This window comes from Nycticebus coucang, chromosome 2 (genome assembly GCF_027406575.1).
Source record: "Nycticebus coucang isolate mNycCou1 chromosome 2, mNycCou1.pri, whole genome shotgun sequence".
NCBI lineage: Eukaryota > Metazoa > Chordata > Mammalia > Primates > Lorisidae > Nycticebus > Nycticebus coucang.
This window is the reverse complement of record NC_069781.1, coordinates 123,480-145,774: the sequence shown is the minus strand read 5'-3', so window position 1 is coordinate 145,774 and position 22,295 is coordinate 123,480. Positions and strand designations below refer to the sequence as shown.

The 22,295-nt window shown below is 49.0% G+C and overlaps 1 protein-coding gene across 12 annotated transcripts in view; it reads left to right on the top strand.

Annotated features, from left to right (window-relative positions):
• The window catches only part of CACNA1B (calcium voltage-gated channel subunit alpha1 B), a 222,958-nt gene that overhangs the window by 164,073 nt on the left and 36,590 nt on the right, over positions 1-22,295 (top strand). For all 12 annotated transcript variants that reach the window (XR_008373385.1, XM_053556953.1, XM_053556940.1 and 9 more), the window contains 8 exons: positions 196-333; positions 512-713; positions 963-1,127; positions 1,413-1,523; positions 1,974-2,057; positions 18,888-19,004; positions 19,285-19,350; positions 20,629-20,720. Coding sequence is in view for 11 of the 12 variants with exons in the window: in XM_053556953.1 (XP_053412928.1) it covers positions 196-333; positions 512-713; positions 963-1,127; positions 1,413-1,523; positions 1,974-2,057; positions 18,888-19,004; positions 19,285-19,350; positions 20,629-20,720 (975 nt within the window). In the remaining variant the exon portion in view is untranslated. The remainder of the gene's footprint in view (positions 1-195; positions 334-511; positions 714-962; positions 1,128-1,412; positions 1,524-1,973; positions 2,058-18,887; positions 19,005-19,284; positions 19,351-20,628; positions 20,721-22,295) is intronic.

Here is a 22,295-nt window from a genome sequence, read left to right as displayed (position 1 = left end):
TTCTGTATATGGAATGAGGTTGGCCCAGCGCATTCTTTTGAATGTGGGCATCAGATATCCTAGCTCCACATGTTGAAGAGACTGTTCTTTCCCCATAGAACAGTCTTGGCACCCCTTTCAAACACATGTTGACCAACAATACGTGGGCTTATTTGGGCCTTCATCTTTAACCTGTAACCTCCCTGTGCTTCCCAGGGGCCAGTACTTGGATTATGAGAAAGAGGAGGTGGAAGCACAGCCGAGGCAGTGGAAGAAATATGACTTCCACTATGATAATGTGCTTTGGGCCCTGCTGACGCTGTTCACGGTGTCTACAGGAGAAGGGTGGCCCATGTGAGTGCTTACTTGGTGCCCCAGGGCTGGTTAGGCTGGATGCGGTGGCCTGGTTGGGAACCCTGAGCCTCCTTCTCCCCTGACCCTGAGCTCACGCTGGTGATGTAGGCCATGAGTCCCTGGGGCCGTCTCCTGGGGGCTGTCCCGGAGGCTCACTGTGTGCTCTGTTCTGGGCCAGGGTGCTGAAGCACTCAGTAGATGCCACCTACGAGGAGCAGGGTCCAAGTCCTGGGTACCGCATGGAGCTATCCATCTTCTACGTGGTCTACTTTGTGGTCTTCCCTTTCTTCTTTGTGAACATCTTCGTGGCCTTGATCATCATCACCTTCCAAGAGCAAGGGGACAAGGTGATGTCTGAGTGCAGCCTGGAAAAGAATGAGGTAGGCGGGTGCCCTATGGGCTTCTTGGTGGGCAATGTGGGCCTGCAGGTCTTGTCATTGGGTCAGCTTTGCTGCCAGCGCAGGGCAGGTTCTCCTTCCGCCTGCTGAGCCCACGTTTGGTCAGTCGGGCTCACTCGAGAAGGCCAGGAGGTCTTGGTCTGCCTTCTCCCATCAGGCTCCTGTGAGGGCCAGGCGAGACAGGTGTGCTGTATCACCTTGGACTTCTTGGTGCTCTGTCTTCCCGTGCAGAGGGCTTGCATCGACTTTGCCATCAGCGCGAAGCCCTTGACGCGGTACATGCCCCAGAATAAGCAGTCATTCCAGTACAAGACGTGGACGTTTGTGGTCTCCCCACCCTTCGAGTACTTCATCATGGCCATGATAGCCCTCAATACGGCAGTGCTGATGATGAAGGTGTGTGGGAACAGTTTTCAGACTGGCACCTGCTGGGGGGTGTGAGCTGACTCCAAGGTGGGGTGAAGAGACCTGGGGGATCCCACTGCCCTCTGTTGCCTGGAGATGAGGGCAGTGAGAAGATTCCAGGAGAACTCAGGGAGAGAGAGCAGGGAGGGGTGTCCTGGGCCTGGGCAGGTGTGGAGCTCTTCTGCCCACCATGCTTGCACAGGAGGGTGTTCTGGTCCCAGGTGGAAGCCCTGGGGCTGCTGAACCCACGGCCAATGGCATTTATTACCTGGGCAGTTCTATGATGCTCCCTACGAGTATGAGCTGATGTTGAAATGCCTGAACATTGTGTTCACATCCATGTTCTCCATGGAATGCGTGCTGAAGATCATCGCCTTTGGGGTTCTGGTAAGTGCCTTGGTCCCTTCTTTGTCCATTGTTGGCCTGCATTTGTGTTCCCCTTCAGGAGCTCACAGTTTAGAGCTGTGAATACCCAGCTCCAAATACCCAGAACACATGTGGTGCTATAGGGGCCCTTGGGAAGGGGCTGCTCTGACACTCTCGGCTGTCTAAGCTCTGTCTCCAGCCCAGGTCCTGGTGGGCAGGCAGGATTGGGTTCCTTCTCTCTGGCACATGGCTCTTTGTTCTGTCTCTGCCCAGGCCTGCAGGTGTGTGTGTGTGTGGCTGTATGCCTCCTTGTCACTGGACATGTGCTGTGCTGCCTGGGGTGGCCCTACTGCCCTGTGCTAGGAGTCTATCACCCTCACACCCTTCTTGACCAGGGGCTACCACCTGCAGCTCCTTGCCCAGCAGAGCCCCCTTCAGCCATGAGCACTAACTGCTCTTCTTTCTCTCTAGAACTATTTCAGAGATGCCTGGAATGTCTTTGACTTTGTCACTGTGTTGGGAAGTATTACTGATATTTTAGTAACAGAGATTGCGGTAAGTAGTGTTTCCTGTCCCCCCAGCAGACTCCCCCCACCCACTGGTTTCCTTCCAGCTAGTTTCCTTCCAGAGTACCTCCCACCTTGGCAGTCCCACTCTAATAGCAGCCTGTCCAGCTTCCAAGTGAGACTCCTTCCCAGAGGTGGAGTGTGGGCCAGGCATTGTCTCAGCAAATGTTCTTTTTTGAGTAGGAATATGGTTCTCAAAGGTCTTGCAGGCTGGACCCCTGAGAACCACCCTGAGCTCCATGGTTAACAGCTGACCCAGGAGACACGTGAGCCTTTAGATCTGTATGTGACAAATATTGTGTATCTAACAACTTGATATTAAATATGTAAACTAAAACCAGTAAGAATTTATAGTTTAAAATATCAAATCTATCTATCTATCTTTTGTACATACACACAGTACAAAAAATTGTATATACATTTTAAGAAAGGAAAAAACTGTATTAAGATTGTAATATTCAGTATATGCTGATAACATTTGTTATGTATTGTATCTCATATCTCTTGTAATTGCAAAGTCAAACATGACTTGAGTATTACAGTTTTAATATAGTGTTTTCCTTTTTTTTTTTTTTTTTTTTGAGACAGAGTCTCACTATGTTGTCCAGGTAGAGTGCCTTGGCATTACAGCTCACAGCAACCTCCAGCTCTTGGGCTTAAGTGATTTTCTTGCTTCAGCCTCTGTAGTAGCTGGGACTACAGGCATCGCCACAACGCCCAGCTATTTTTTGGTTATAGTTGTCATTGTTGTCATTGTTGTTTGGCAGGCCTGGGCTGAGTTCAAACCCACCAGTTCCAGTGTATATGGCTGGTGCCCTAGCCACTGATCTACAGGCACCCAGCTGTGTTTTCCTTTCTTAAAATGTGTGTATATATTGCTGGTGCTCTCTCTCATGTATACGTGTGTGTATAGAGAGATACTCATTTTTATCAAATGTGGATTATACCTGAAAACTGACCAGCGTTGGGACAACAAATTTCAGAGACTCTGAATCATATATAAGTATTCTTTGAATACATGCATTAAGTTGGAAATATATAGAAGAAAATCTCTTTTGTTTTGTCTTAAGTTGAATTATCTAGAAGCAGACACTGAAATGAGGATTCACGTAATAGTCACTTCTTAAGTAGCGCCCAGGAAAGACTGGTAGAAAAGTTCGGGGTGGTGGACAGGAGGAGGACCAGAAATGCTGGCTCTCGAGCCAAGGCCCTGGGGTAATTTGAGTAATCTCCCACAGGGCCTCTGGAGAGAGGCTGGGCCACCCTCAGAACTGTCCCTCCAGGGCTCAGAGCTACAGACCTTTGGCCTGTCCTTGGGGTGAGGGCTGTGGACTGCATCTGGGTATCCCCCTCAGATGCCTGCAGTCCTGTGGCACCTGCTAGAGTGCAGAGGAGGCAGACTGTGGTGTCCAGGGCACCAGGCACTGTCACAGCAGGGTCACACAGTGGGCAATGATTCAGTCTCACTCAGCTCTGCTCATACCTCATGTGAGCTTCACTTTGCTCATTCTTCAGGATGGGTCTGGTCATGGCTGCCGGGAGGCCAGCTGTAGTTCCCATGACTGTATTGGTCCAATCTGGGCTTATGCTCATCATCTCGTTCTTCTACTAACTTTTCTCAAGTCTCTACTCTGTGGCTAGTCTTCTCTGTTTTGGTTGCTGGCCTAGTGAGGTGACACAACCTTTTTCCCTCCATGGCCAGGTCCTTCTTCCATTCCTTTGACCAGCTCTGGCTACTGTAACAGCCCACTTGGTTAAGACCAGTCATTGGAACGTCTAGGAAGGCCTGGCAAGCCCCAGCTCCCAGGCAGATTCCTGCCCCGTTGTATGGTGGTGGCTCTGCCCTTCATAGCAGTCACAGCTGGGCAACCTGGCCAGTGCAGGAATTCCTTGCACTGTCTGCTGATCTCCTGGCAAGAGAATCCCCAGATGATCATGTGGTCACTCTGACTTTTGGTGACCCCTGATGGAAGCTTTCTTCACCCCTTCGAACCAAGACTTCTAGATTCAGCAGCCCTGAAACTATAGGAGACAAGCAGAGTCCCCTGGGTCTCTCGAGTGGTGGTGGGAAGGTAGTGTCCCCCTTCCTTATCTCCTGGATGTGTGCCCAGCACCTTCTCCTGGGCTTGGCCCACTGCAGTGTGGCAGCCCTATGGGGTGTGGCACACGTTGGCGTCTCACCTATGACTTTGGATGCCATGTCAGCATCTCCTTGGGCCGGTACCTGAGGGATGATGGGCTGGGCTGTTGGGCCCTGTGGTCACAGCTTCTCATGCAGCCCATTGTCTTGCTCTGAGCTGTATGTGGACTTGATCCCATGTTGGAAATTCCCTGACACTAGCCCTCAGAAATTAGCGCAGGCCAGCACTGCCCTACAGACACACTATAGAGTTTTGGTAGATCCTATCTGGGACAGGTCACTTTCCAGGGGAAGACGGCACACCCCACTACATCCCTGGGTGACAGCCCAAAGGCATGGTAGACTGCAGAAGCCCAGTATTGAGTTGAGGGCAGCCATCCCAAGATCAGACTTGTGGTTCTAGGCTGGGCTGGAGAGGACAGAGTCTGGCTGGCTTATCCCAACCTTGCAGCTGTGATGGGCTCAGGTGGGCATCTGTGCACCGTGCTCCCTCCAGGTCTTCTGTGCCTGTTCCCTAGACTTTGTTCCCTCCAGAGCTCTGGCCAAACTGTGCCCCAGAATCCTACAACCCTCAGCACAGGCATCCTCTGTCTCTGCACAGTGGCTGCCTGGATGCACTGCCAAGCTCTGCCTCCCCACTGCTGTTCAGGCTGTTCCCAGGTAGGCTCTGGGCCTGCTCCCTGTGCTGTGTCTATGGTTCTGCCCCTAGTTGTAGCAAGCCTCACAGAGGTGATGGCTGAGTAGCCGTTTCAGTGGTGGGTCTCATCTATGATGGCACAGGCCTTTCTGCAGAGGCCTTCTGGCAATAACTAACTTGCCTCTCACCTGGCCCGTGTCCTGGCAAAGCACAGACTACTGGACACCTAAGACCTTTGAAGATGTGGCAGGTCTGTGAGTCCTTGATTGTCACCTGTGCCCTGTAACATGTGACCTGTTGGGGCATCTGACCCGAGTATCATGCCAGTCGTGTGGTAACCCAAGGTGGTGTTCTGAGGAACAAGCAGATGCTCTGGGTCTCACTTGGCTACGTCGTTATGTGGGGTTAGATGAGGGAATCTGCACCAAATGCAGACTGCCCTGTCCTCTGTATCAAGGGCACTGAAACGGGCTCCCTAGGTCAGTGGCTGCAGGCCAGAGACAGGGGCTAGAGGACCTGTTCTGCCCAAGTGCTAGACCACCCACGTTTGGGATTGTCTCCTATTTCCCATCATGGTCCTGTTTCCTTGTTCTTGTTCATCCTGTGTTCTTCTAGCCCTTTTTCAGTGTGCAGTGCTCAGTGTTGTGATGTACTGTTTTGGCCAGGGGGGTGAGCGGGTGGAGGGCATCAGTGTCAAGGGTCAGTGTGGTGAGTTCTTCCCTCTACTAAGTGAATGTGGTATTGTACTCACGTGCCACCTGGAAGAAAAACTCGGACCCCACTTCAGGTATAAATCATATGGTGAATTATTACACTTGCACAGGTGGGCCGCTGCTCAAAGGCGAACGACCCGGAAGAGAAAAGCTAGTTGCCTTTTAGACCTTTTTTGTTGCCATGCAAGCAAGCAAAAACAAAAGCAGAACATGGCAGTTACTTAGCCCAGGGGTGGAGTTACAGAGTTGGCTGGGGGGGGGGGGGGGGGGCTATAGCCTGGCGGTTGGAACGAGGGTGGGGTTACAGCAAGTCAGGGGGTTACATTGTGGTAGCTGGCATGGGGACAAACTTGGCTTGGGAAATTTTGCTTAAGTTTTTCACCATTGTTTAGCTATTGCTAGGAGGTTGGGGTAAGTTCTACCATTGTTTTACCTGTTGCTAGGAGTCCTCGGGAACTCAGGGAACTTCCCCTTGTTCTATTCTGAAACCTGTTTGAGGAATTAACCCAAGAGGTGGGGGTTGATACATGTGGGGACTCAGGCTGAGACAGTTAGGGGCTTTTAGGGGTCCTTTTGCTGGGTACGACAGTATCTGTCCCTGAGTCAATACTTAGCACGAGACAGGCAAGCCCCAGCTGCATCTGTGGGCACATCAGGGCCCCTGAGATACGAACCTGCCCCTGTATACCCCACTCTAACGTGGGCCCTACAGTGTCAGTGCTGGTATGGACCTTGCTCGAGCAGCTTCACAGTGTCCAGGGAGTCTTCTTTCTCCTGTGTGTGGTTTCACAAATAAGTATGTTAGATATCTTTGGGGAGCTGCAGGGAAATGACTACGGTTACAGACTCCCTCTTTGTATGCAAAATCCTGTTGCAAGGGGCCAGTATCTCTTTCATGCTGTGTGCTGGGGGTCTGAAAAAACAACTCTGGCTGAGAATGTGGGCAGGGGACCATGTCTCTCTGCAGTGGCAGTGCCGGGCTCCTGCTGTGCCTCTTCCAGAGTGCACACGCACTGTCCTTACTGTGGGAGTGCCTCTACCTTGCCTCTGGGAGTGCCATGTCTGTTGGCTCCTTGGGGGTCCTGTGGTTCAGGGTCTTCATTGCCACTCTGGCTTTACTGCCTGTCCCCACCAGCCAGCGTCCCATGGCTGTGCTGCCATCTGGCCTCCTCAGTGCCAGAGTCCTGTCTTCGCTGAGGAAGCCCCGACACATGGCAGCACCTCCTCCCAGGCTAGCAGAAGGTAGCCTCCACTGACCTGAGTAAGGCCGGGCCCCCCTCCCCAATGTTGTCAGGGACTGCATCTTGTGCAATGGGTCCTTACTAGCTCACCCTTGGGGTCCTTTGACCCAGTGCCTACATCTGTGGTTTCTGCCACCTCCACCTCATTTAATGTGGTCTATGGTTTTTCCAAGCTTCTGGAGCCATCCCTGCAGCCCAGTAGGCCTTGCTTCAGGTGCCCTCACCAGGGCACAAGTCCTGAGTCATAGAGAGAGTTCCCCATCAAAAGACTTTTCATTCCCCAGCCCATGTTCCAGCCCCTCCCAATGTGCCCAGGCCTGGCTGCCTGGTTCCTGCCCGTAGGTATTCACCATACCCTGTAGCCCTTTGCTGAGCAACTCTTCTTTTACCCAGTAGGCTGCTGCCTCCCATTCAGGCCATGTGCAGACCCAGGTTATGGGGCTAATGACCATAGGGGATGTGGACCTTGAGGAGGCGGCTCTCCCTTTGCAAAGCAGCCACCTCAGCCAAAACTCCTATAGGCATCCAGGCCAAAGTGAAGTTCCAGCAGGGGAGTGGGCGGGTCTGTGGGCCCAGGAGGCTTAGAGAATTGAGAGATGTTAGGGCCTGCTGTTTTGGGGTACCCACCCTGATATTCCTGCTGCAGGTGCTGCCTTCCCTGGGGCTGGTGCTCAGGCCTTGTACAGCCCCCATCCCCCACACACCACCAGCCCTGTTTCCCTGGCAGGTTCCTAAGCTGATTCCAGCATAGTCCACAACACAAGCCACATCTCTTTTTTACTCAGAACTGCCAGTCCCCAGCTTATACTTATAATTGACTTTTTCAGAACAGTTGATGGCACTTAGCCAAGGGTCTGCCACCCTTGTGATTACCACTCCCTGGCCTTGTGAATGCTGATGACATGGTGCAGTATCATTATTGCACCCTTTCTAATCCCACAGAGGCTTACCCAGGACAAGGGCATTAGCATTTTGCTACAGAGTACCCTGAGTGCCTGTCACTCTGCCTGCCACTGACAGAGGAGAGTCTGGCCAGTGGGCCACCCCATCCTGAGGCCCACCTTCTATGGAACTCTCTAGTACCAGCTGTCGTGGGATCCCATGACACAAATGTGAAGTATTAAGAAGTGTTTCCAGGAGCACCTGGTGAGGAGTGGGTGGGGTCGGGGGTCCAGTTTCAAGTAGTTCCATGGAGTGTAATTTTGGCTCCTTCCTGCAGGGGTCTCTGGGGCTGTGTGGATGCTACTCAGGGCTGTGCACACTTGCCTGCTGTGCAGGCTCTGCACCTGGGGCCCTGCAGCAGCAGACACAGAGGGTGTGGCTGGAGCACAGGCAGTGCCTTCTGCACGTGTGAGGAAAGAAACCTCTGAATAAGTCATGGGTCAAAAATGAAATGATGATGGAAATCAGAAAATACATCCAGGGCGGCAACTGTGGCTCAATGAGTAGGGTGCCGGCCCCATGTACCAAGGGTGGCGGGTTCAAACCCAGCTCCAGCCAAATTGCAAAAAATAAATAAATAAATAAATAAATAAAAATAGCTACTCGGGAGGCTGAGGCAAGAGAATCGCTTAAGCCCAGGAGTTGGAGGTTGCTGTGAGCTGTATGAGGCCACGGCACTCTACCAAGGGCCATAAAGTGAGACTCTGTCTCTACAAAAAAAACAAATAAATAAATAAATAAATAAAAATAATAAAATTCTTAAAAAGGAAAATACATCCAGCTGGAAAATAGTGAATACTATGCAGTAGAACCTCTGTAAATTGATCACCCAAGGAACTGTAACAAACATGTCAACATCTGGATATGGTCAACATAAGGAGCTTCCATTGAGCGCATATGGTACATGTCCAGTCAGTAAAAAGTAGGTCAACTTGAGGAACTGGTCATCTATGGAGGTTCCACTATATATTGAAACTCAGGGAATATAGCTAGTTGGAGAGAAATTTACAGCCTTAAGTATTTATATTAGAAAAAGAACAAAGTGTGAAAATTAATGAGTTAAACACTGTTGGGATTTCAGGGAAACTTGCCCTTTCCCCCTTGGTTGGTTCACTGAAAAGATCAACTCACAGTAATGGTAGATTAGTTTCCAAAGATTTATTTCCAAATACCATGCACGGGAGGGAGGGGGTGTATCACAATAGTGATTTCCCAAAGTCCCAGTGATAGTAAGTGGCTTTTAAAGATGCCTTTTAGAAGGGAGGGGGAGAGAAACTGTAAAGTATATGTGTAGCAAGTGGTTCCTAAGGGGGGGATAGGTAGATAGAAGGAAACAGATAGACTAGCAAATTAGCCTGAGAGACAGGTATTGTGCTTCAAATGACCTTGGGGCCAGGACTATTAGCACGTGATAAGGAGTCTAGCAGTCCTTTAAGATTTTAGGTAGATAGAGGAAAGTCTTCATTCAGAGTTTCCTGATTATCAATTCAAAATAATCCTTATACCAAGGAATCATATTTTGGGATGAAATTTTCTTAGCTCCTTCAACATCTAACTTAAGGAAGAACGCCAGAATAAGCTCAATAATGAGTTGAAAACATGAGAATAGGAATTATGAAAAGTAGAAAAAAGACATGGGGGAGAATTGATGTAGTCCAAACATGGTTCTTTAAAGACTTAAAAATTACACTGACGTGCACATGTTCTTTAAAGCCTTAAAAATTACACTTACGTGCACATGTGGAAGCAAAACTCTACATAATTCAAGTAGGTAAGGGGAGGAATGAACAGGTAAATTTACACCTCGTGGGTACAATGCACACTTTCTGGGTAAAGGGTACATTTATTACTTTGATTTAAAATATACAAAAGAAAATTATGTAACCGAAATGCGTGTGTTCCTGTGATATTCTGAAATAAAAAAAAAGAGGTTGGCATGCCTCTGGTGAGATTAATCAAAGAAGGAAAAAAGAAGTCCAAATACACAATAAAAGAATGGGATTAAAAACTCACAGCATGTTTTGAACAGCTTATACCACTATATTGGGAAACTTAGGTGAATGGATAAATTGTTAGAAAAATATAAATGATCAACTCTGACAGATAAAAATGCTCAGTGATTATTAAAGTGTGAAGGGCTGGGTGTGGGGTTTGTGCCTATAATCCTGGCACTTTGGAAGGCAGCTGCGCCCACCAGTGTGCCACCAACACAAGCCAGCACTTTGGGAAGCTGAGGTGAGAGGATCCTTTGAGCCTGTGAGTTTGAGAGCAACTTGGGCAACATAGCAAGACCCCATCTCTTAAAAAAACCTTAAATTATTCAAATGTGGTGGTTGCACCTGTAGTCCCAGAAGCTTGGGAGGCTGAGTTGGGAGACTCACTTGAGCCCAGGCATTTAAGGTAATAGTGAGCTGTGATTAGAACACTGTGCTCCAGTCTGGGTGACAGAGCAAGACCCTGTTTTTATGGGGGAAAAAAGCAAACAATGGTGAGGCTCCCCAAAATTTCTAGCTTTCAGGGTAGAAGAGCCTGAATCTCTAAAGGAGCCCATAGAAAAAAGCCATGCCCAAACAGAAACCCCTCACTGGAGTTTTTGTTCATAAGCAAAAAGTAAATTTCTATTGTTTAAAAAAATAAAGTTGTGTCAATAAACAATCTTTTTACAAAGGAGACACCAGAATCTAATGGTCTTGTACACTGGGTTTCTATTTAAAATATAAGAAAAGATTATTCTAAATTTAAATTCTTCTAGAGAATAAAAAAGCATGAAAATTCTCTAATTAGACTGATACTAATCTTAACACCAAAACTTAAAAAGAATAAAGAAAGAAAAATCATAATCCATACTCATTTATGAATGATGCAGAGTCCTAAGCAATATATAAGCAAACCAAATCCAACAGTATACAGAAAAGAAAATATAAGATCTATTCCAGGAATGCAGGGTTCAACATCAGAAAATCTATTACTTCAATTTATATTAACAGAGTAAATGTTGTGATCATCTCATGGATGCAGAGAAGACGTTCAATAAAATTTGAATTTTATTCATGATAAAAGTTAATGGCAACCAAGCTGGGCGTTGTGGTAGGTGCGTGTAGTCCCAGCTACTCAGGAGGCTGAGGCAAGAGAATACCCTAAGCCCAAGAGTTGGAGGTTGCTGTGAGCTGTGTGACACCACAGCACTCTACCAAGGGCGGTAAAGTGAGACTCTGTCTCTACAGAAAAAAAAAAAAAAGTTCCTAGGAATTTTGAACTTGATAAGGTGTACCTATAATAAAATCCTATGCAAACATCATATATGATGGTGGAATTTAGAAAGAATTCCCTTTAAAATCAGAAAAGGACAATGATTCTTGTTATCAGTACCTCTCTTCAACATTGAATGTAGTGACCTGGGATGGGACAGAGCTGTAGCACTGCAGACTGGGAGTTCCCCAAGCAGGGATTTCCCTGACTGCCCAGGGTCAACCAGACAGAGGGAGAGGTGTGATAAATTCACGCACACACACACTGTTTCTTGACCCATGAGAGACAAAACCATATCAGCCTCTAGCAAGGCAGGTAGATGCCTCCTCAACCCAGTTATCCAAGGCCTTTTTATTGGTGTTTGGGGGACATGCACATACAAAGTAAAAAAGTGAAAAGGTGTCAGTCAACTGTTTCAATTAAATAGTTCCTTTTTGTTCAAGGAAGAACACTATCAGGGTGAAGGACAGAGGAGCGTTAAGCTACAGATCAAAGGACACTATGGTAGGGTTTTAATGAAAACCCTGTAAAGTTACAGCCCACAGGTTAGATAGCTGCAGCTTGAGAGTAATTGTCAGTTTTCTAGCTTTATTTATATCCTATCTCTAAGCTCCTGCTTTCTATCCAGATACATTTCCCAGACTAGTTTTTCATCTGTTCTGCTGGAAATTCCAACCCCACTTTCTACCTTGGTTGTGCAGAGCAGTGGGGGGCCGAGGCCCAGGGCTATTTACCACTTGAGTCAAGTCCTCAGGAATGCTAGCCTACAGTAGCTCACATCCACACTTGAACTTCAGCTTCATGAGGGCAGAGGTTTCTGTCTTATTTCCCGCTGTACTCACAATTCTTAGAACAGCACTTGACACTTTGTAGGCATTCAGTAAATTCTTACCAAATTAAGACAGGATGAATAAAACATGTAAGGGTTAGAAAAGAAGTAAGTCAATTGCATTTATTTACAATATCAACAATCCTGATCTTTATGTAAAAAAAAAAACAAACTTTATTGAAAGACATTAAAGAAGACTTAAATAAATGTTAATTGTCTTGATTTCTCCTAAAATGATCTGCAAATTCACTTTGATCCCAATAGAAATAACAGTGTTTTATTTATTTGATTTGGAACTTGATAAGCCACTTTTAAATTTATAAGAAATCACAAGGCCCTCAAGATACTTATGAATAAGATGTGGCTGAGATGGTGAGAGGGAGGCTGTTCTTGCCAATGGTAAGATTTATTATGTACCTGTGATGATTCTGGCTTTGTGGTTTTGACTCAGGAATAGCCAAATAAGCAATGGAAAGAGTCAAGTTGATAGAATCAAGACTCACTTTTGCACAGAAATTCGATGTATAGCAGCTGCCTCTGCAGCTTAGTGGGGGGACAGTTTAGTGTTAATTGGAGATCAATATGGGGAAGACCAGAAATCGGATCTTGTTCCACACTGTTCACAAAAAATCTATTTCAAATGGATGAAACACTTGAAAATATAGGAGATTATCTTTAAGACTTTGGGATAGGGACTGATTTGTTAAGCAAAATAAATAAAGCACCAATTGTGACTGAAAAAAGAAATCCGTAAAGTTAAGAGTTGCTGTCCATTGTTCCATACTGTTCCTGCCTGTGTGAGGTGACTTGAGAGGTATGTGGCCTACCAGATGAGCAAGGGGTGAAGTCAAGCTGAGGGAAGAAGGAAGGAGGCATAGAAGGCCTTGCAGTCAGTATAAGATTTTGGCTTTTATTTTGAGTGATATGGGAGGATTTGGAGGGTTTTGTGAAGAGGGATATCAAAATCTGACTTTTAAGATGTTCCTGTGGCTCAAGCAGCTAAGGCGCCAGCCACATACACCTGAGCTGGCAGGTTCGAATCCAGCCCAGGCCCACCAAACAACAATGACGGCTGCAAACAAAATATAGCCAGGCGCCTGTAGTCCCAGCTACTTGGGAGGTGGAGGCAGGAGAATCGCTTGAGCCCAGGAGTTGGAGGTTGCTGTGAGCTGTGATGTCATAGCACTCTACCCAGGGCGACAGCTGAGGCTCTGTCTCAAAAAAAAAAAAAAAAAAGATGCGCCTGTGGCTGCTCTGCAGAGCACATGTACAGGCAGCGGGCAGAAGCAGCTGCACCTTCCAACCATCTTCAGGTTCTTTCCATAGTTGCTGGAGACCAGACTTGGGTGCAAGTCACTCATCAGAGGTAGTCCCAGGAGCACCAGCAGGGCTGAGAAGGGAGCAGGAGGGAAGCCTGTCCATGAAGACATGCTCTCCACTGGGGCTCAGTCCTCCTGGGGGACACTGAGCCTGTGTAGAACACTCACCTCAGGTACCCCATCACGTGACAAGGGCTCTGGAGTAGTTTTCACCAGCTGCTGCCAGCGAAGGCTAAATCTCTGGCACCTCTAGCCTGGCCCAGAAAGAAAGCCAAGCCAGTGATGTTGGATTGTAAATGGCACAAAGGAAAGGGTTGGGTCATGAACCTGAGTGGGGTCATTGAGGTGCGCAGGGCTGCTCAGTGACCAGTGTCCTCGCAGAGTTGACAGAGGTGTGAAGCCTGGGCCTGGGCTGGAGCTTTCCAAACAGCCAGCGGAGGCATCTCTGAATCAGGAATCAAATCACAACCAGCCAAGTAGAAACATGGACAGAAGGTGTGATGGAGCATTTTACAGGATGCAAAATGCCAAGAGGCCAATCAACACAGGAAAAGACGCCCCAGTCTGATTTGTGATCAGAGAAATACCAACTGAAGTGACACTGAGATACCTTTCACTCTTGCTGGTTTATCAGATTTGGAAACCCTAACAAATGCCAAGAGCTAATAAGAGCAGGAGCCACTAGAACTCTTGCGGGGTGTGGTGGGGGCCTCAGCCGACACGACTTCTTGGACTGTCTGGCTGTGTACAGAAAGTGGGGTGTGCACACCCACAACTCAGCATCTTCAGTCTGAGCACAGGTCCCAGAGGTGTCTGCATGGAAGACCCAAGAGCGTTTCTACACGAACGGTCACGGATTCAGTGTCCAGGTGCCCATCAGCAGCAGGGCGCGTCAGATGATAGGACAGACTGATACCATGAGAACAAGTAAGTGACATGGCACTGAGCATCCAACTGTGAGGACACAGTTTCGGGGGGTCTCTCTGCCTTCATGCACCTCCTGTCCAGCAACATTAATGCAGACGTGCCTCACAAATTGCTCACTGTCACAGCTCAAATTTGGACTCGTCAGAGAAGCTGTCACAGGGATTACCAGGCAGACACATAATGCATTTTAAGAGTTTGTAGTAAAACTACAAGTCCAGCAGTTACTAACAAGAAGAGGATAGCTGCTAGTCCGGAGAGGAGGAAGGGGCTTTGAAGGTTATGGCGATGTTCTGCTTTGTTAAGCTGGGTGATGAATATATGGCTATTTGTCTATTTTTTGTTAAAATATTTATATTCTTTTGTTTATGTGGTATGTCTTATGATTTTAAAAAGTTAATTATCTTACTTGAGCCTAGGAGTTGGAGGCTACAGTGAGCTGTGATGATGCCACTGCACTCCAGCCCGGGTGACAGAATGAAATCTGTCTCAATTTAAAAACAAGAAAAAAAGTTAATGATCTGAATAATCCAGACAAAAAGCTAAAACATGCCATTTAAATAGAAAAGGCTGTGATTGTATTGGCTGGGGAGCCATCCCTTGCTGGTGTGGAATTTTGGGTGCTGCCCCTTTGTGTGTGTGGCTCCCAATGTGCTTCCTGAGAAGAGCAGGTTGGCTTGGCTTCTGATGCCTGCGCCTGCCTTCTTCAAAACAGAAATACTCACCCAGATAAAGGTGGTCCAAATGCTGAGTTCCCAGGTGAAAGCAAACAGCTTTGGGGCCTTTCTGCAGGTGTGTACCTCCTTTCCGAGGGAAGGGCCTAGACTCCTGACTGCTGAGAGGGCGGGAAGAGCAGGGTGCAGGTGGGGGCCTGGCTGACCTCACATGTGTGCACAGGCCTCCCACAGCTGCTGGATAGCCAAGGCCAGGGTTGCCTGTGTTGTGTCAAGCCAGCCTTCCTTAGCAGCCACCACCAAGCTTTAATGTGTAGCAGGGCTGATGGGAATGGAGAAAAGCTGATGGTCTGAAAGCTCAGCCATCCCCTGGCCATCCCTTGCTCAGGTCACCATCCTTTTCTGCCTGGAGGAGAAAAGACGAAAGGAAAGCCATCATGGGGATCAGTGGTCTTTTGTTTTGTTTGTTTTCATCTGGAACCACTTCATATGTTGACTTTGTGAATGCACTTTTTTTCCTTAGGCAAAAATATGAGTGTCAGTTCCTATCCCAACTTAATATCAAAATAGAGTCTTATTAGCAAGGGCACCTAGAGAGAGCTCTGAGCATGCATAAAACTGACATTGATTTCTTTGCCTGGAAATAACAAAATAAGTGTTTGTGAACCATCTTTGGATTTGCATTACAAACAAGAATGCAAATGGATACCACCCTGTCTGCATAACCTATAGATTTCGGAAATATGTTTTGATTTCATACATTTTAAGAAAGATACACAGTTTGCTAAAATCTTAAAATTTTCAAGTTAAATATACAGAATTTGAGTTTTTTGCTTGTGTTGATGACTCATTTTCTCTTTTGTTTCTGTTTTTGTTCTTGATTTACCTTAACTACCTGCTGACTCACGCCATCCAACCAACATACAATGCGAAAACCCATGTCTCCGTCTGTATGTTGTGTACCTGCTGCTCAAACCACCCCAATCTGTAAATAACACGCAAATATCCATCCATGAAAACATCGCTTATAGGAAACGGTTGGTTTTGTGACTTTAAACAGTTCTTAAAGCCCCTTGCTGTGCTTGCTGTGCTCCTTGGGACTCTGACCACTGTCCTTTGGGGCGACTGGACTCAACTGCACCCTCTCACCTCTGGCCTCTCATTGCACCCTCTCCCAGCTCCAGGGGTCCGGCAGGGACCTGCCCAGGAGCTGTTTGATTTTGGGACCTGGCCAAGGTGGGAGTTGGGGTTTCTAGAGAGTGGTGGGTGGCTGTCTGTGGCAGTTTTTCCTCTTGGGATTGGCTCAAACATGGGAGATTTTGGTCTTAATGCTTGCGAGCCCGTGGTTCTGTTGCACTGCCATCTCCCTTCTGCTCTGTCTCCCTCAACACTAGCATACTTCCCTGGGTGGCTTCTGCAAAGTCCCCAATGGCACGTTTGAGACCTGTCCTTCCTTGGGGGCCAGGCCTGAGGTTATCTTCATGACCCAGAAGGGCTCTTGTAGAGCCTGAATAGAAGGAGCTCTGCAGGGTGCAGGGCTCCCCGCTCTTGTGCCACTGACGCGTGTGCTCTCAGTCAGTACCTTGTGTGGAGTGCTAAGCCCCAAGGGCCCTCCAGGCCTTTGGGAAATTTGAGAAGAGAGCAAAGGTATTTGGTAGCAGACTCAACCTCAGCTGTGACTATGGACATTTATCTCAAGTAGCAGATATTTGAGATTCTTGTAAAAGAAAGGAGATGTTTGTGATACAGAGCAGATGGGCTGAGTTCTAAGAGGACACCTGTGGTGCTGCTGCTGGCCCCTACCCATTTGCTCATAAGGAGGCCCTTTCTCATAGCATGTGTATTGTGTGTGTTTATGCATACCCTCCTTCCTTTGTTTAGTCATCCACCCCACTGGGAGGAAAGAGAGATAGCAGTTATTTCACAGCTACTGGGCCTGGTCCCCAGCGTGGTGTGTGGCCATGCAGGCATTTGTGGGTCTGAGCTCAGGTGGCATTTAGGACAAACCTGACTTTCTTGTGATTCTGGCAGGAAGCCAAGGTAGGCTTGGATTCAGGGAATGCTGGCCAAGGCCTGGGTCAGCGGATACCTTGGTGGGGCAGTGTCAAATCCCCTTTCTCACCACTGGGCATGGTTGTCCCTAACGTTTGTCATGGATGAAAAAGCTGAGGAAAGGGTTGGAGGCTACTGTACCCGCTGTAAGTCGACAGCCAGACTGAGGGATATGAGGATGCAGCTTTGGGGTGCTCTAGACCTTTCCTGACTCAGATGGCAGCAGGGAAGGGTGTGGCCTTGAAACCACAGCAGAAACCACGGGCTCTGGGGGCTGGGGCAGACTGCGTTGACCTCTGGGGGTAGCTGAGGCCAGTGGTGATGGTGCAGGCGCCCAGCCGCAGGAGGCTGCCCTGTGTTTGCTCCCCCTTGCTATCCTGCATGCACTTGGCCTAGTGCCCGCCCGCTGCACTGTGCTCGGGGCATCTCTGGTTGTTGTCACCATCTGTCTCCACAGATCTCTAGGGCTGCCTGTCTGTTGCCACCCCACCCTCTCCTGAGTGCCCACTGCAGCCCAAGGGAGGAGGTGGGTCCCAAAGGGAACTAGTGGCTGGGGCAGGCTCTGCATTCATGCGTTCAGCAGTCCCAGTGACCTGATATTCTATACACGTCTCTTCACCTGCCCTGTTGCCTTCCAACCCTTCTCTCTTACCCGGACCCTTTATGCTCTTGACTGTACACATCTGTGAGCTGGGCAGGTGATATGTGTCCCAGGCCCTGTCCCCTAAGACCCACTGAGTAGGTGGTTTTTAAAGTGGGAAGCCATGTTCCCAGCTCTGCTTTACAAGCATTTCCTGATAATGGAGGCAGCATCCCCTTAGACATGGCTCTAAGGTGGGTTCGCCTGTGGGTCCCTTTGGCCCACAGCAGTGAGTGGGTAGTTCTTGGCCATTGTGTCCACCACTGAGATTTTCTTTCCTGGCACAAGTATCTTAGGGTGCTGTAGGCACCTGTGTAAGCTTTGGGGTCACACCCTGAGGGTCTGCTTCTGTCCTCTTCCTGACTGGACCAGAGTCAACCTCTGCCTGCCACTGACCCCTCTGGGTATGGTTCACAGCAGGAACCAGAGAAGGCTGTCCTGAGTGTGGAGGGGCAGACAGGCGAAGGTGTTTTCTGAGCATGGGTTGGCCACTGTCTCTCCACTGAACACTTCATTCTGGCCAGTCGTAGGCCCCAGGGTATGGAGACACCCAGGCTTCCACTGTCTTTGATCTTGCACCTGCCGTCTCACCCAACATCTGCATTCTATCCTGTCTTTTTGATGGCTAAAGTGACAGCACACACCTATCTGAGCCTGAGCTGACTCATATTTAAAAATACCAAATGACAGGAAGCTGCTCTCAGGCTGTGTGTGGGCTCCTGGTCTCCTAGACAGTGGGTGCAGAGCCCTTGGGTCCACAAGCACCCCCTCTGTGAATGGATAGCTCACCAGGGACAAAAGGTGAAAGGAGGGGCTAGTAGCTCAAGGTTCCCTGGGGCCGAGTAGGAGCCTCATTCCCAGGCCATTAGAGCCAGGTTCCTCTGTTGCTTATGTGTATGAGTCTGAGCCCCAGGTAAGGACTGCACTGGTGTCTCGGCTCCTTAGAGCCGAGGCCTGGCAGGCCTACGCTGCAGAGGTGTGTGCTACAGAACCACACTAAGCCTTCTGTGACTTGTCTGCAAGTGCTGGAGCAGCCCCAGGAAAGCATTTGCTCCCCTGCTGGGTCCGGGTGCTCAGTGGGGAAGCAGGGACCCTCCAGCACACACGCAGCTTGAGGTGTCCTTGTTGGTGTCGTGCTGGAGGGTCACTGCTGGAGGCCTGGCCATAAGGGGTTGTTGGAGAGAACTTTCCTCTCTGTCCCTCACTGTGGATATGGGAGGGGCCTCAGAGCGAAGGGAGTTTGCTCTGATTTGCTGCATGAGAAGTGACTTGCAAGGTCCAGCTTTACTTTTGGAAGGTTTTCTGGTGGCCGATCACTGCTTAGACTGTGAAACAGAGACTCCTTATAAGCTCTCTTTTGAATCACTTTCCTTCAGGGCCTCAGGGGTTGGGAAAGAGGTTTTGGGGTGGGAGGAGCCTGGGAAGGTTCCCCAGCTCAGAGGTAGCGTCTTTCCCGCAGAACAACTTCATCAACCTCAGCTTCCTCCGCCTCTTCCGAGCAGCACGGCTTATCAAGCTGCTGCGCCAGGGCTACACCATCCGCATCCTGCTTTGGACCTTTGTCCAGTCCTTCAAGGTGAGGCAGGGCGCTGGTGGGCAGGCGAGGCCAGCACGGAAGCCCTGTGGAAGGCGGGTGGGGTGGGCATGCACGTCTGTCCCTCCAGGGACCTGTGCCCTCTGTGGCCTATAAAGATTTGAGGTTATTATATCCTTCTTGTGCTCACAGAAACCCTGGGGTGGGTTTATGATCCCGATTTACAGATGGGGAAACTGGGGCGGTCACTTGGTGGTCAGTGGGGAGCTGGGTCCTCTGAGGCCTGTGTGGCCCAGGAGCTGATGTGTCTGGGTCCCTGCAGGCCCTGCCCTACGTGTGTCTGCTCATCGCCATGCTCTTCTTCATTTACGCCATCATCGGGATGCAGGTGGGTGCTCCGCATGGGACAGAGGGTGGACATGGGGCAAGAGGCATTGATTGTGGTCATTACACTTGTTGGACCTTCACTATGAGTCAGACACTGTTGTCAGAACTTAACAAGCTTACTTCATCCTCAGAGGTATGAGGCTGGATTTCACATCCAGGGTCCTGCCCAGGAGCAGCCCAGCCCTGTGGCCGGGGCATGTGTCCACATGGGCGAACTACTCTATTCATGATGGTGGGGTTATCTTCATGCCAGTGACATCAGAGTTCCGGGCACATGCTGACTGGGTGCTGGCCGCACGGTGGCAGTAGTCTGAGCAGGTGCACCAGGGGACAGTCTTTGTCTCAGGACCAGTGAGTGACGACACTCAACAGGAGGCTCAGGTCACTGAGGAAGCTAGCTGTGAGTGTGGCAGGCATGTCAATCTTCGTGCTTGACAGATATTGCTCACATAATATAGATTTTCTGTATTTTGTAAAAAAAATACTTTGTAAGCTATTTGGGAAGAAAAGAAAACATTTAAATGACATAAAGCAGCGTCCCAGTTATAAATCTTTGGCATCTATCACTTTCCAACATTAAAGATGGGACAGGGACCCAAATGTTAATTTATGATTGGGGTGGGGGGTGCCAGTTCTTCTTAAAGGTTAGCTGAACGCTAACTTTAACTTTCAGGGTTTGAAGAGTTCTCAATTGCAGTTTGCTGAAATCTAATGCTATTTTAAATATATATATTTTTCCTGCTTGAGTGTGCATGTTGCTAACTTTGTGGGAGTTAAGACAGTTCACGCATCTCCTGCCAGAGTTTTAATCTAAGTTTAGTTACTGACCCATTTGTGTTTCTTGCACTGAAAAAAAATCAATTAAAATGAGTAAAAAGCCCATTGTGCTATTGGCACAGAAGTTTCAAAAGAAATTTTTCAGTGATCTGACAGAGCTGTTGCCAGTGTAATTATTGCTTTGGAATTGCCCATCAGAGTGAGAACTTGAAGCCGTGTCCTGTCATACACAGCACAGCATAGCTAACTTGGCTGCAGGCCCCATTCTTGCCAGCATTCCCTACGAGATCCCAGTATGGGCTGGAAGGCACAGGCTGGGCATGGGATGTGGATGTGCCCAGCCAAGCAAAAGGCCATCTGCACTGGGAGTGTACGCTGGCCCACACGTGGGAGCCCTTCAGCTGGGGACAACTGCCTGTCCCTTGTGGGGTCCCCGCCAGTGCCTGGGTCCTTCCTTGCTCAGTCTGTCTGTGCAGTGTCCACATGCCTCCCTCTGTTGCAGGTATTTGGAAACATCGCCCTGGACGACGACACCAGCATCAACCGGCACAACAACTTCCAGACGTTCCTGCAAGCCCTGATGCTGCTGTTCAGGTGCGCATGTGCCCAGCCAGGCGGGCACACATCTCTGTCCCACCTTGCACTGGCCTTCCCTCAAGGGCCCTTCCAGTTCTTCCTTCTCCGTATCCTGTCTAGGGGTTCCTGGCATCTGCCCTGGCCTCAGACCAGATGGTCAGCCTAAGAGTTTTAGGCCAGGCTGACACCTGCTGCCTGGTCTGTGCTCCCTGGTGGCAGCTGGAAGGACTCCAGTTGAGGCTGCTGCGGTCTGAGAGGTCTGGGGGGACAGAAGGTCCCCCCTCAATGTGCTAGCCTCTAGCTTTTCACCTGTTTACCTCTTTGGTCATAGAGATTGGTGGGATTAGGAGAAGCAAGGGACAGGGGACAGAGTTTGTAGATACTTGGTGGCTGAAGGATCTGACCCAGGACCGAAGAAAAGAGCTCTCATGGGGATCTGTGGAGACACTTCCTTGGGATCCTCCTGAGGTCTTACCACTTCTGCAGATGCTGCTGACTGCTGTGCGGCTGCCTGGGGTGACACAGGCGCTTTGGTGAACTTCCGGGAGGGAAGGTTCTGACCCTTGCTTCTCACACATGGACAAACACACACCATTAGGCTTGTGCTTCCCCCAAATAGTGTTTTTTCTCTTGGCTTTAGTTGTTATATTAATTTTATTTTTTCATTTATTAATATTTATTATTAACATTCTACTTTGTGCTAAAAAAGATTTGAGACAAACCTATGCTGTCAGTCTTAGTTTTAAACCTTTGGTGTCACAGATTTTGGTTTCTCCCGAGCTTTGAGGCACATAGTGGCATCTTCACTAGACAGGTCCAGCACAGACTGGAGCAGCTGCCCTGCCGAGCCTCTGCCTGGCTTTTGTCATTGGGTGTAGGCTCAGCTTCTCTCATGGCTGGCCATGCACACAGAGGTTGGGTCCCAGACCTTGCCCCCACCTGCACTCTGCAAGCCCCTGGTGCTGGCTGTGTGCCCAGGAACAAAATTCAAGTAGGGGAGTTCCTCTGGCATGGCTTTCCAGGGAGGGGTCCTCTCAAGGAGCAATGGGGCTGGTGTGACTGGATAGACTAAGCAGGTGCTGAGGCAAGGGTGAGGTCAGGGAGAGAGTGGGCAGCAGGTCCTGCAGAGCTGTGGCAATAATCTGAATTTTGGCTTTTGTGGTGAGTGAAGGGAGTCACTGAGGCTTTTAAGAATAGAAGTGATGTGATCAGACCTATATTCCATGGACCTAAGGGGCTGCCGTGTAGGCGGAGCTGTCAGGACTTGGGGAGGTTATTGCTGCCTGGCCCAGGTGGTGAGAAATGGGGAGCAGTATGTTTGTGGGTAGATGAGCTGACACACAGGACACAGAGAGAGAGGAAGGGAGGACTCCAACGTTTGTGGCCGGAGTGGCGGGAAGGATAGAGTTGCTATGTCTTGAATCAGAGAAGACAGGGATGGTGTGGGTTTAGAGGTCAGGAGTCCAGCTGGGGCACATTATGTCCTCAGGAGCTAGCTCTCTGTGGCGCTGACTCCATGTGCAGTAGATAATTTTTAATAGTTGGTGCTTTCTCAATTAACAAACATCATGGAAAGCTAATGGTGAGGGCTCT